Source organism: Hyalella azteca, unplaced genomic scaffold, assembly GCF_000764305.2.
Source record: "Hyalella azteca isolate HAZT.00-mixed unplaced genomic scaffold, Hazt_2.0.2 contig5416, whole genome shotgun sequence".
NCBI classification, from domain to species: domain Eukaryota; kingdom Metazoa; phylum Arthropoda; class Malacostraca; order Amphipoda; family Hyalellidae; genus Hyalella; species Hyalella azteca.
The window spans coordinates 1-14862 of record NW_025935608.1 but is presented as its reverse complement, the minus strand read 5'-3'; the positions used below and the strand labels follow the sequence as shown (position 1 = coordinate 14862).

At 38.2% G+C, this 14862-nt stretch overlaps 1 protein-coding gene across 1 annotated transcript; it reads right to left on the bottom strand.

Annotated features, from left to right (window-relative positions):
* Positions 1-8: 8 nt before the first annotated feature.
* On the bottom strand, positions 9-9324 carry LOC108677996 (uncharacterized protein DDB_G0283357). Its single transcript, XM_018166320.1, has 9 exons — positions 9062-9324; positions 8113-8246; positions 7626-7715; positions 5892-7177; positions 4721-5365; positions 4118-4358; positions 3330-3470; positions 2449-2694; positions 9-2020 (listed from the first exon to the last, which is right to left on the bottom strand). The coding sequence occupies exons 1-9, from the start codon at positions 9195-9197 to the stop codon at positions 1883-1885; spliced, it is 3057 nt and encodes a 1018-aa protein (XP_018021809.1). The 5' UTR covers positions 9198-9324; the 3' UTR covers positions 9-1882.
* Between the last annotated feature and the right edge of the window lie 5538 nt (positions 9325-14862).

The following is a 14862-nucleotide window of genomic DNA, read 5'->3' as shown; positions in this document are numbered from 1 at the left end:
AGCAGAAAAACGATTCAAAGCAATTTATTTCAAAGCATCTAAAATCTCAAATTTCTATTGTTAATTCGGAAAGCATTGTAAATTTGAAAAATGACTTTTGTATTCAATGCTGTCAATCACAACATGCTGACACGTCATGGATGCGTCGCTCTAATGTTATTTGTAAAAGATCAAGTTATTTCCTCTCATGCTATTGCTGCGTGATAATTGTTTGATGCATAGGACGGAATCTGGTAACTTATCATACATTCAATAGATTTTACTAAATCTTGCTATTGAAAAAAAAAAACGGTAAATTATGAAGTGGCTATGGATGACAAACTAAAATTCAGAGACGGAAACCAACAACTTAATCTCGTTGATCACGCAATTCAACTGAACGCTAAGGTCGCGATTAACTAAGAGAAAAAATCATTTAACTTCAATCCCTCAAGCTTGTAGCGACACTAGAGTCCCTCTTGCCTTTACACGTAGTAGTAGAAAGCGCGCAACAAGTTCTTGTGCTTTCTGATTATAATGGGCACTAAGCATATCAATACATAGCGATACATTGATATACTTCGCATGAACGACCGAACACTTAAGTTACTTTATTCGTAGTCATGGAACACACTTGCACCAATCCGCTATTCGAGATCGTTAACATTATTAAAGAAGTAAAGGTCACAAGCCGATAAGATATTTATCGCAGCAACAGCTAAAACCATCAACCCGTAAAACATTCAATAGCACAACAACCAATATTAAGAGCTAATGGAATGTATTGCAATTCACCATACAGACAACTATCAGGTAAAATATACACGTCTATCTTAATTCAGATTAGACGGCCAAGTTAATAATTAATAAAAAATTCCACAATTACGGCCAACATTACCACGCGATATTCTCCAAGTATTAATTAAGGAGAATTTAGTATTGTCAAATTAATAACTAGTGCTAAAAAGCGATAAAAACCTACAACACTAGAGTAACTTGCCAAAAGCGTAGATACTCGAAGGATAGTAATTATGCACTAAAAACCCTCATGGAAGTATTTTAACTAAAACATAAGTCGTTACTCAGTTATAGTATGAGAAATATCTGTCGTCAAATATTAGATAATTTGAGGAGGTTGCTGTGCTACCGTTACAGTTATGGCACTAGAAGCTCGGAAAGTTTGGCACAGTTTAAGAAATAGCAACAGAACATGGAAACTGGGCAGTCATTCCTGCTGGTGAATGAACGTAATGGCTAACGGAGCATAAAAATAATTGAGAATTCAAGAATTGATCAATGAAGGAAAAAAAGACGACGGGTGTAGCACAAGGAGCAACAGTAGAAGCCACTACTTTCTTTAGACTTCGCAATTGCAATCCTGTATCGAAGTACTGACCTTCAAAGAAAACAAAAAACAAGTTTAGCATAATATGCGTCGTTTTCATATTTGCGGAAACATGCCTGAAATAACCAGCATGTTTCCTTATATTAAAATTAATCTAAATTCAGCAAGAGTGAGCAACAAATTTTCATTGCATAATTCTCATGAATCGTGTTAATGTTACGCATTGGAATACTCCGATCTTCAGTACGTACAAAAACGGTCGTCAATCACCAGCATTAAAATGCGGTGCTCTCAACTTTATTTGCCAGCACAGTCTCACTAACCACAGATGAAGCACTTTCAGCATTCATATTTCATTTAATTGGAAGTTCGTCATTCACACGAAGAAACTGTGATCATTCATTAAACATAACCGTCATCATTCCTACGAATGTCATCATAATACACATGAAGGTACCTCCAACCTTCACATGGATGTACAGTCAGCATACACACGAAGGTATCGTCAGCATTCACATTACTTTACAGTCAGCGTTCACACGAATGTACAGTCGGCATTCACATGAATGTACTATCGGCCTGATTGTTGGACTGGCCGTTGCCGGGTCTCAGGCTCCTGGCTTGGAAAAGCTCGCGCAGAAGGCGACTCTTGTCTTGTTCCAGCACAGAGATATGTTGATTCTTGAGACTCACCTCCTGCACGCATAATTAACCACTTAAGACAGGAATTTTCTTAAGATATAAGTTGAGAAGAAAGGTTCTAGTGCTAAAATACGAGATAAAAATCTATAAAACTACAATAACTCGCTGCAACCGTAGAAATAATGGAAGTTTAAAGGAGGGATAGAAGGCTCTTCTCCCTCGAGTCCTTCAATTACTTCTCAGAGTTTTGGAAATTTGAAAATCCCCCAAATGATTACCACGATAAATATTACAACTGTTTTATTTATTTAAATTTATCATTGAAACATGCCGTTTGCAAACAATTCAAGTGTCTATTGAATTGTCTATCTAACAATTCAAGCGCACTATTTTAACAACATAGCATTGATGCCGTCACAATTATCACACGAAACGAAATCGTAAAAACCAATAAAACTTCGTGTACATGAAAGGTAGCCCACCTCAGTAAGCTTGTGGTTCTGATCTTTAAGATTCTTGACTTGTCCCTCGATTCTGATTTTCTCTTGGCTTGTGTTGGCCTCAAGGGGAGCAGTGGGAGCTCCTTGGGCAGAAGACGTCGACGACGCCAGAGCCAAATGATGGGGCATGTCTGAGGCGCTCATGAGGGCGTTCAGTTGGCTGTTGATTTCAGTGATGCGTGCGAGCTGATAATGAAGCTTCTGTTGCTGGGCTTCGCTGTCATATGGCTGTTGAGGGCACAAAAAATAAAGGAATTTTTGAGCCTCTCAATACTGATTGGGTTGAGGTTCTTGAGCATCAGTTTATTACCACAGCCAACAAAACAATTGCAGACTCTATTTTCACGATTTGGAAAGTTATTTACAGTATCAAATTCTAATCAAACCCACGCTGCAGCCAAATTCACGAGTTTTGCATTTTTAATCACAAGGAAGGTTATATTTACCAGACAAATCTATCCGCCCATTGAGCTAATTTTCGATTTAAAAATCAACTATGAATCTTCTCCGAATTTTCTAACATCGGCGTTTACCAACTTTCATCCCAATAAAGTATTTTGAAACTCGTAGGGTACTTACAAAGATCGTTCAATTAGTTACAATACATGTAATAAGTCAAATATCGTAGTTACAAGAAAAACTGGAGGTACCTCCACCGATGGTCTACCATGATTCCTTGACACTATCTCCATTCAGTATTGGTAATTAATATTCTCATTTTTAAATTTAGTACCAGCTTCATGATCGAGCGCGGTACCTGGACGGCGTTGGTGTTATGGTGGAGGTTGTAGAGCAAGTATTGGCAATCAATACTCTCATAACTAAATACTGTATTAGTTTCATAACATGATCAAGCGTTGTACCTGGACGACGTTGGTGTTGTGGTGGAGGTTGTAGAGGAGGTTGTGGAGTGCCGTCCTGTACCACTGGCGTGCCTGCTCGACCACCTGCAGGCCCTGGTGCAGCATGTCACGCTCCGCCTCCAGCTGTCCTGCTCGCCGCACCTGCAGCATAAAATAAACTTAAAGATCCCCACGTACCCAATGTTCGTTTAGGGACGATAACCCTTGGTCATGCTGCAAGCAACACTATCGGCGGCTACCAAGTGCAGCCCACCATTGATGCCGATAAATTAACGGAGATTCCCAAGGTTCGGACCCACGGCTAGCTCCTCTAATCTCAGTGATGCCAACACTGCACAAATAGTGGCGCTAACCACTGTGTTACAGTGGCGCTAACCACTGTGTTGCAGTGGCGCTAACCACTGTTACAGTGACGCTAACCACTGTGTTACAGTGACGAAAAGAACAAGCAAAGAAATACAAAATGGGGCGGATGTCATCTCAGAATTACAACTAGTTAAGACAATAGTTCGAGTGAAACAACAGTAATATAAAGTAAAATACGGTAGATAAGATGGGAATGAACAGAAAAATTAACAGAAAACTGAATTTCGAAGAGACAAAAAAGATAAATAAATGAATTCAATATTTTTGACTAGGCCCACAGAGAAGCAAACATAAAAGCATAAAACGCTGTGATATATTCGTCAATTTTCGACTGGCATACATGACCAACTTATGAGTGTACCGAGTCTGCATTAGAGCGCGTAGTACTTATAGTCTGCAGAGCGCAGTTTATTACCACTTACCGTGGCGTGATCAAGTCCATTCTGGAGTGTATGTCTACGCGCATCCCTTCGGCGGCTCTTCTTATGCCCGCGGCTGCTGCTTCCAGCAGTGCCTCCTTCGTCAGTGTCAGCTACAGGAGCGGCACTAGGTGCTGGAGGTCCCACAGGAGGGCCTGGGTTAGAGGAAAAGTAACCTCCATCGCCGCTGTTGCTGCTCGTGTCCTCGCCACCTCTGATCCATGCGTAGCTGCTCATCGTCAGTCTGAAATTTGCAACGAATAAGTCACTTAACTTGAACCAAAATTTAAGATATTGAAATTCATATCAGTGATTATTGCGTGTGTCAATGACTTGAGAGTTAAGATGTACACAATTACATGGTATAGCAACAATAGTTGCGAAAAGTTTTTCACAACAATAGTTGCGAAAAACCGCATGTCAAACTCTTCATAGGCCATTATTAAGCACTGGTAGAAGCGTTCTGGTCAAAAGTCTTTAGATAGATGACTCATGTGGTCAAAGTCCTTAGTAATTAATGAAGCATTAGAAGTATTCCATTTAATATGAAATACTCCCATAAATTGAGGCAAGTTAACCCGAGTCAATTTATATCCAATTACGTACCTATTGTCAACAGCGCCAGCAGTAGTGGTCAGAGGCTGGGCTATCATATTTCCTCCACTAGTAGACCCTCCTGAAGCGAGTTTATTAGAGACAGGAGGTGAACAGAGAATATCAGTGGACGGTCGTCTAGATGACACCTCAACACTGCCCCCAGAGTTGCCAGTGACAACGCTGTACTTGACAGCAGTTGAAGATTTATGGGACGTATTCGGGGCGAGATTGGCCACGAACGGAGCCGCGCTGCCCCTCTCGCGAGGGTTAGGTTTGCGTGCGGTTTGAGGAGGATACTGGGGAAGCCTTTGAGGTTGGTTGTACGTATTCCCTGATTGCTGGAAGCGCTGATTGAAAGTCTCTCCGTTCGAAGTCTGGTTCTTGCTTGGCATGACGACCTGAGGAGGAGCGTCATAAGCTGATTTGGAAGTCGAGTTCCAGTTTTGGTTGGTGGATGGGGAGCTCCAGTCGGCACTGGAGTGATACGGGTGAAGAGGCGCGGTAGAAGAGGTGTCATTACTGGACTCCCTGCTGTGGTAGTGACGAGACGGACCGTGTGGGTGGTGGTGATGGTAAGGTTGCAGTAGCTGGTTGTGGTTGTTGTGACTGTGGTGATCATCTAGCAATCGTTCCAGACTGCCTCCTCGTTGAGTACTGCACAGAATAAGATATTAAACCTAGCCTTTGGAACACTCGTATACCTTAATGGCCAAAGATCAACTACATTAATTCTTTTTCAAACGGTTCATGTGGTTTTCATAGCCCATTTTTAATATATGATGTTGAATTATTGCCAGTCCATGAATGATGCAGATTACTGATAAACAACGAGAACGTCTGTTTCATTTCAAATGAAATGGCCATTGTACTGATTTATAAATCTTTCTGACTCATCCCTGGATCTTTGTTGCGAAAGTCCTTTGGAATACATCATGAACAATACAAGTCTACTAACCAGTGATTACTTTTATTAGAATGAACAAAACATGCAAAATAATAGCTAAGCATTAAATCACAAGAACATTTTCTGCATTAACTGGCACAAAGGAAAAAGCCAAAAAACAAAAACACTGCAAGAATTTTAACAAATTCAACAATTCATGAGTATAAGTAAGAAACTCAAGACAGTTCTTCTATGGAGTAACTCTGCAAAACTGGTTCTCACAGTGCCATAACTTACCGCATTCTCTGCCCTGAGGAAGTTTCTTGAGATACTCTCCATGTATCAGCTCTGGAGTCTCTCTCTAAACTGCATGTCGTGATGTGGGAATGTGTTTGTGAGCGCTGCAGACTGTAACCATTCAGAACGGCTGACAGAGGGAGAGCTGCCGGCGCACGGCCACCACCACTACTTGATGCCATTGCTGAAGGCTTTGAATTTCCTCGCTTCATTCGTTCAGAGCTTAGGTGATCATAGTTGGTGGTCTCATGACCATTCCGTCCTTCGTATGAATGCACCTGATTAGATGAGCTTGAGGATTTGTTACTCGTTACTTGGTAACCATTTATGGTAGTGGAAATCCCACGCCTGTTCTTACTAGCAACCATGTCATAAATTTTTTCTTTATGCAAATTATTATTGTTAGTGTTGGTGCTGGTTGCGTAGGTACTAAGAGCTTCCATTTTATTTATGATACTGTCTACCCTATGTCCAGAATAAGCTTGCCGTGAATGACTTGATGAACCATTCGTTTTTCCATTGAATTTATCAGTAGTAATGAGATTACTTTCAGAGTTTGGAGCTTCTAAAGATCTTGGAGGCTTTGGTGGCCCCTGAGAAGATCCAGGCATATGAGACTTTACATTGGAGTTGCCTGATGAAGAACCTTTATTGCCATACATGCTCATCATTCCTCCTGTACCCATCCTTATATCTGTTTTCTGTACCTGTCCAAAACCAGATCTCGAGGTGGAATGAACTTCATTGTTTGAATGACCATTATTGTTACTAGCAGAGTTCTTTTGGGGAGAGGTGGGTATTGAATTGCTGCTAGTCCCATGGTTTGTAGAGTGAGAATTTCTGAATTGAGATGATCCAGTAATATTACTGCCCTTGGCTTGCCCATTATCCACAGGGTTGGAGTAGCCATTTGTGTGATATTTTCCAATAGACATTGAAGATGGATTCTGCTGATAAATTGGTCCGTCTTTAGATTTCTTCACATCATACAAATTATTGGTACCGCTGTAAAGTCCCGTTGTAGCTGAATTAGGTTTTGGTTGCTGAGAAGACCATCCTGACATTGCATTACTTGAATTATTGGCAGTATGAGGAACGCAGCGTTTCATGTCAACATTGGTACTGGAGTGATTAGTAGAACTGCCGGCGTGTGAATGGTAAGGCAGGGAAGGAGGGGAAGGGTAAGCCTGTTGAGAGGGAGGTGGAGGGACAGGAGGGGGGAGCTCATCACGATTTGCCAGGCAGTTTCCAGGAGTCCGATGGCTGTCATTTGAACGCAAGTTTTCCTAGGATAACATAATATATGTGATAGTCACAGACTCACAGGCAACTTAGAAACCATGCAAGCAAACAAAACTGAAGCAAAATAATAAAAGCATGAAAAATATCAATCATAATGAAAACTAGAAAACAAATAATAAAAACAATCTTGCAAGAACAAAGAAAAACAAGCAAATTAATGTAATGCCTCTGTGGGCACTAATAGAAGCAGATCAACACAACACACATACAAAGCAAGATAGCAGGAACTAATTACAACACAAGACCATGGCATCATCACAATCCATGAATAATTCATATAGAATTACATAACTTGCATATTGCAGGAGCATGAACTGCTCCAAGTGTTTAAATTGAATGCATTGTATTACTCAAGCTATTTGTTAACTAGGGAATTATGCCCAAGCCAAGTTGTTTCATGCATACAAAAAATCATCTGTAGCAAGAGCTCACCCCTCCACTGCTGGGAGAAGACTGTGCAGAGGAAGCAAGAGATGTGGGAGTGAAACATGGATTGCCTGATTTACTTCTCAACAGACATATCTGAAGAAAAAGACATGCTCAAAAATTATATGAAATAAAACATTCTATTTAATTTAAGCACATTTTTTTAACTTTTAGATTTACCTTTTTTTTACCACAAAACTTTTAACTTTTAGATTTATCACAAAAAAAAATGCAGTAACAATAGATAGGTATATAATCTAGATAGATGATAACATACTATCAATTATTGGAGACTGGCATGAATAATATACTTGATAAAAATGTTTAAAAAGTACTAATTAGAAAAATAGGCAATAAAATGGCATTTAATTTCAACTAAACTTTTTCCATATTTATTCAAGTACTCCAAGTCATTATAGCCAATAAAACATTTTTATTGATAACCAAGGACTATATAATACCCATCAAAATATATACATATATGGTAATTTACCTGCAATCCTTTACAGAATCTAGAGAATGACAGATATCCATCTTGAGGAGTTACAACTCGTAGACTTTCCAGGACTCCGGCTGGTAGACCTGAGGTACTGCAATCCTCATCTTCATGCCACCTTTGCTCAATGTCTGCAAAATGGGAAAAATTTTAGTGCATCCTCTGAAGGATTCGCAATTTGTGGAATAAGGTGAACTGGAAAAAGCATTTAAAGTGAAGACAAAATACATGAAGAAATCAAAATCACCTGTCTCTTTACCCAAAGTATACATACCTATTCAATTGATTTTTGTTTTAAAAAAGTTACTCATTAGCCAGGATGGTCAAACCACCCTAGATACAGATAGACAAAATCAAACTAGCCAAATTGACTGAAGTACATGCCATCAACCAGTTGCTATCAGACTTGCCACTCATTATGCTCAATACAATAATCCCATCAGGAAAAAATCTCCATAATGTACAAGGAACCACAATAAAAATTACAAGCAAATTGACAACTGTTCGTTACATAAATCTTCTACATCAGGAATTAAAAAAAAAAAAAAAAAACACTTTTTAATAACTTTTAAATTCCATTAAAATTTCAATTCACCAAATAAAAAAAAAAAAAAAAAACACTTGCAGGGAATAAATCATTTAGACTAGAATGAACTAGATTGTTTCAAAACATAACACCATTATTGTTTCAATCAATTTTTTCCAATTTGATTTAATGTATAATCTTAGCTTCCACTTAGATCATTTGAAAACCACTATTATAGTTTCATACAATTTTTTTAAAATATAAATTATCAGATTCTGCTTCAAACTAAAGCTTTGATGCAAATCTTTGGAATGTGTACAAGACAATAAGAAAAATTACAATCAAATTAAATTTAAGTTGGAAGATTTCTTTAAAATTCATGGACCAGATACATACTATTTGTATAAAAATAACACTCACCTGAAAACCTAACTTGTCCTGTATGCTGATCATCAAGAATGTCAAATAGTGTCCTCATGGACTCAACAAAAGGTTGTGGAAGGCCATTCTCAAGCAACCCTTCATCCTCACCAGATCTATCTGGATTATTCTTCATTTTGCTCAATTTATGAGATATAATTAATGTAAATGGTGATTAGGAAACAAATAATATGAAGGCTGATTTAAAACCCTGTAGGTAACAAATAAGTACAAAAGTGCTAAACATATACTTTAAGGTTATCTGAAAATAAAGCCAGTAAATAATAACATTGTGTCAGCTGATATGTAACTTCTATAACTTTTAAAAATCACTTATTCTGTAACTTTCAATATTTACTAGCAGCTTAACCCTGAGTTAAGCTGTCCCTAAGTAGCAGCATTCCCTACATAAATTTATAATTCCAAGATTTGAAAATTTTGATAACCTGAATCCTACCAAAATTACCAATTTTCAAAATAAAATCTTCTTTAGATGAGAAAGATCAAATACTAATCCTATCCAAAAATTCTCTCTTGAAACCCATCATGAAATTCTCTCACAAATCCCATTGCTAACCCTATCATAAAATTCTCTCATGTATCCCATTGCTAATCCTATCATAAAATTCTCTCATGAATCCCATTACTAATCCTATCCTGAAATTCTTTCATGAATCCCATTACTAATCCTATCATAAAATTCTCTCATAAATCCCATTCTCAAATTCAAAAGAAATTTTGGATTTGCAAATAGAATGTTAATGCAAAATCTCAATAAAAATCTAAAATTATACGTATCATATTGATAGCCCATTACATTACTGCATTAGCCCTCTTTGGGGCTTGGGCTTTGAGCCCTTCCTCCTTTTTGCAAGAGAAATACCTTCCTTCTAGTATATCACATATATCATATATGATAACTAAAAATATAATTTCAGATACCAGTAATTATGAGTAGGTACTAATACTAATATGATAATATGTCAAGGCAAATTAATTGCACATACTGACATACCGTAGTGACAATAGTACCGTGACTACCGTCGAGCGTTGAGTGTTCAAGATAATCCATTTAGATTTTAGTCCATTAAATTTCTCCTTGTAATATATACAGGCCTAACAGGGCCAGGCAGGCATAAGACAAATAATAAAATTCAAAGAAAGCATGCAAAAATAATATTATATGAAATATATAATTTAATAATAGCTTACCTAAATACAATATTTTACTTTTAGGCACTAAAATCTGGCACTCCCTACTCCCTAGTCCCTAGGGCTAGGCTAAGGCCTAAACCAATTTCAGGACGTGGAAAGTGGCAATTTTTTACACGGGAAGATTTATCAAATCAACTAACACTACTAATACTAATAGTTTGTACCTACGATGCTAGATTAGAAAGCGATCGTAGCGAAGTTTACTCTCATTCAAGTCAATTAAAATAAAAAAATTATCTACGCTACGTTACCTGGCCACATTTCATTACAAACACTTTTTTTATCATTCGCGTTACAAAACCAGTAAACCTGAAGCACATAGTTAATAAAATACATGACTAAAACGTGTTTTCAAATCCAGATTGACATAGGCAAATGTAAAAACTTGACGCTCTCCGCCCCGCGCACATGTAGGCATCACTGCGGGAGAAAGTGCTTCCAGCACGAACTCTTCGTCTCATGTCACGATCTGAAACTCGTAAAAACAATACGCTTTAAGGAATCGTAGAGAAAACGTGTAAAACACTCTCAAAGAAAAGTAAACAGCACCGTCTGTTCAAAAATAATTCGTAAGACTCTTGCTCCGACTTGAGAAGACAACTGCAGTGCACATTCCAGAGCTTCCATCACACATCCTCACTTCGCACCTGTTCATTCACAACTGTTGTTGTTGACCACTAAACGCTTACCCAAGGAATGCGCAGATTTAAAATTGGTGACTGTGGCAAGGTAGGATGTTCTTATGGCTTAGAACCTTGAAAGTGTGCCCTATGGCATTCAATAATCTCACAAGAGAATGTTTGGAATGCATTGGTATGGTATCAGGGATCGTTCAGTTGATTTATGCATCCTACATATATTGTGTCCTAGAATACATTTAATCAGGAACGATTGAAGCAGTCTCTTTTCATTCACGACATAATTGCAGCAATACGTCGCTTTCATTTTCCTTTCTAGTCACTAATATCCCACGGAAGTAATAAGTGTTTGTTCGCACAGATTTCAATAATAATAGCCCGTACTTTATTCAACTTTACTGATATTAACTCCATTGTCACTTCAATAGGAATGGTAGTACTGAATGTTTACGAGGTATTTTGATAAGTCGGTTGAGATCATTGAAAAATAATGTATATTATATTAAAATATACGATTTATTACTAGATTTCTTCGTTTGCTACATGAAATTTTTTTTCGTAATAGCCATAACTTGCGTAGACAATTTCATTAATTTATACATTACGATTCAGTAACCAAACGAAGTATTTTTAGGTAACATTTTATTTGGTTTAGCTCACATTTTTTCGAGTATTTTTTAATATTATTATCTGAACTAGCTTCTATAAAATATGACTACAATGATTCAAAAGAACGTTGAGATTGAAGCGGAGCGTTGTGTAGTGGATCATTCATTTATAAATGTTTCGGATACCTCAGTGTAGTGTGGTGTTGTTGTAGTTCCGATCCCTCAGTGTGGTGTGGTGCAGTACGGTGTGGTGTGGTGTTATTGCAGTTCCGATCCCTCAGTGTGGTGTGGTGCAGTACGGTGGGGTGTGGTGTTGCTGTAGTTCCGATCCCTCAGTGTGGTGCGGTGCAGTACAGTGTTGTGTGGTATTGTTGTAGTTCCGATCCCCCAGTGTGGCGTGGTGCAGTACGGTGTGGTGTGGTGTTGTTGCAGTTCGGATCAGTTCAGAGATATGCAGTTCTATCCCTCAGTGTGGTGGTGCAGTACGGTGTGGTGTGGTGTTGTTGCAGTTCGGATCAGTTCAGAGATCTGCAGTTCTATCCCTCAGTGTGGTGGTGCAGTACGGTGTGGTGTGGTGTTGCTGTAGTTCCGATCCCTCAGTATGCTGTGGTGCAGTACGGTGAGGTGTGGTGTTGTTGCAGTTCTGATCCCTCAGTGTGGCGTGGTGCGGTACGGTGTGGTGCAGTACGGTGAGGTGTGGTGTTGTTGCAGTACTGATCCCTCAGTGTGGTGGTGCAGTACGGTGTGGTGTTGTTTTGTTGTAGTTCCGATCCCTCAGTGTGGTGTGGTGCAGTACGGTGTGGTGTGGTGTTGCCGTGTTGCTGTAGTTCCGATCCCTCAGGACGGTGCGGTACGGTGCAGTGATGTGCGATACTTTATGGTGTGATGCAGCGCTTTTGGTGTGTAATTTGGCATCGCGGTGAGGTGTTGCGTGGTACGAAACCATGTGGTGATAATCATGCAGCCATTTCAACCTCGGCCTGGGTTGAACGATGAGTTTTTCCTTAGCTATATAGCATCGTAATTTAAAGCGGAGAACATGTAAAACAGCATTCACTAAAAAATATGAATAAACGTTCAAACCTTCTATCGTAGTTTTTAACATAACCGTTGCCTAATTTACGCAAAAAAATGTATGAAAGAAAGAATACTCTTAATTTGAATATGAATGTTATTGCGTAACACATTGAACCTCAGTAACCGATTTTACTTAAATCTGATTATTTAAGCCGTAAAGCCTGTATTACGTGGTTTCCCAGGATATGCTCAAGCCTAAAATTAGAGCGTAGTTTGTGAAATGTTATCCTCGGAGCGGAAAAGATCATCGCAAAAGAAGCTATGGTTCCCACAGAAAGCGTAGGAGGATTTTTATCCTTAACCCCAAACGCCGCTCAATTCATAAAAACTGTGATATTACTACTAGGCGGAAAAGGATGAATGACAAAATAGATGATATACGAAAGAAATGACGACCACAAAATGATTAATATTTTTGGAAAACTTGGATGCAATGAATTAAATAATTTGCTCCAATAGCTTCCCTGGAGTTTTCTTTGTTTTTAAATTCGTGATTAATTTGATATTTTTGTACACTTCTTAACAATCCAGTGTCTTGGATGTTACACATGTACAATGAATTTCTAATTTTATTTTCAAATATTGAAAAAAAAAATATTTTTCAACATATTTTTAAGAGATCAAAGTTGTGTAAATTTTCAAAATTATTTATTCTGTCAATTGATTCATGCATTGTCTCTGACTTTATGCAAATGTGCAAAATTTCAGATCAATTGGACAGGTCAAATTGCGTCGTATATGGATTATAAGATTTGTAGCAGACGAAATTATTTTTCAATTTCTTTTATAATGAAAAAAAAATTATTTATAAAGTTATTTATTCTGTCAAATGATTCATGCATTGTCTCCAACTTTACGCAAGTCTGCCAAATTTCAGATCGATTGGACAGGTAGAAGTGGTTTAAATATCGATTATAAGATTTGTAGCAGACAGACAGACAAACAAGAAGTGAAGTTAAAGAGAAGTGTTGTAATAAAATGGTCCAATAATTGCATTACACTATGTTACCACAGAAGTAACGTACTTTTTCCTCGTATCTAAAATAGGGTGACGGAAAACGGAAATCTAAGCTATAATATCTATAGCGTCGATCACTTACTGACGTTGACTGACGACATTGGTATTGCAATACAGCAAATAATAACATCTTAAATGACATTTACCATCTATTTTTAGAGATTTCTCTGCGAATTTCTGTAGGTTCCAGAACGAAGTGTGTTATCTTGGTACGTATCCTTGGCGTGTGACAGCATCCTACTATCCGGTCGCAAAGGATATGTCTTGTCCTGAGCTTGATTATAAAGACGGTGTTCACTCCTACGAGCTATCCTGTTGAGTTCAGCCGTTGGTAAAGTGAGAGTGCAGCTTGGAGAACTTCTGAATAAAATACAAAATATGTTTTTCTATTACAATTAAAGTCATCTGAATAACATACGAAATATGGTTGCATGTATATTGCAATAAAAGTCATCAAAATTATTTTCTAAGTTGTGAACATGGCTCAAGTTCCATCTGAGAATCTTTCACAGAATCAAGTGTCGTATATCTAATGACTCTGTTTTCCTCAGAAATTATCGCCTTTGATAAAATAACATTGAATTTACTTGAAATTTGTGAAAAATTTTTGCTGAACACTTGAAAAATAACCTACTAAAACTTTACATCAAACTTTATCTACAAGTTTGATTCTCTACCAAATTACGATCCCTACCAAATTACGATCCCTACCAAATTACGATCCCTACCAAATTACGATCTCTACCAAATTACGCTCTCTACCAAATTACGATTTCTACCAAATTGCGATCTCTACCAAATTACTATCACTACTAAATTAAGATCTCTCCAAAATAAGAATAATACTTTATTTCCTACTTTGCAGTTGCGTCACGCTGTTCTTAATGAACACTTGACGAAAATCAAATATTAGTTACGCAGCGGACACTATATAGGCATTAATTTATCAGTAAATGTTCTTCGCATGTTGTCTGTCAGCGAGCTGTGCGAGTGTGGCAAGTTTAAGAGAAAGTTCAGGACGAGTCGCGCCAAAGAGAGACTGAGGCAGATGCTGGTAGAGCTTTTTGCTAGGGCAGCGCCTGAGTGGCGGCAACTTACGTTGACGCTGCGGCGAGAAAGTGAAGTGATTGAGAGTGGGACCCTTGCCATATAGCTGTGATACAGCGTTATACTTCGTGCAGGTGTAGCCATGTATTCCGTAGCTGTGATACAGCGTTATACTTCGTGCAGGTGTAGCCATGTATT

What these genes read in the sequence shown, in the direction of transcription:
- LOC108677996 (XM_018166320.1), bottom strand. Translation starts at nt 9,197, where the DNA reads ATGAAGAATAATCCAGATAGATCTGGTGAGGATGAAGGGTTGCTTGAG. An exon ending in TCCTCAGGGCAGAGAATGCG is followed by an intron (nt 5,366 to 5,891) that starts GTAAGTTATGGC and finishes TATTCTGTGCAG; the next exon opens with TACTCAACGAGGAGGCAGTC. An exon ending in ATGGACTTGATCACGCCACG is followed by an intron (nt 3,471 to 4,117) that starts GTAAGTGGTAAT and finishes TTTATGCTGCAG; the next exon opens with GTGCGGCGAGCAGGACAGCT.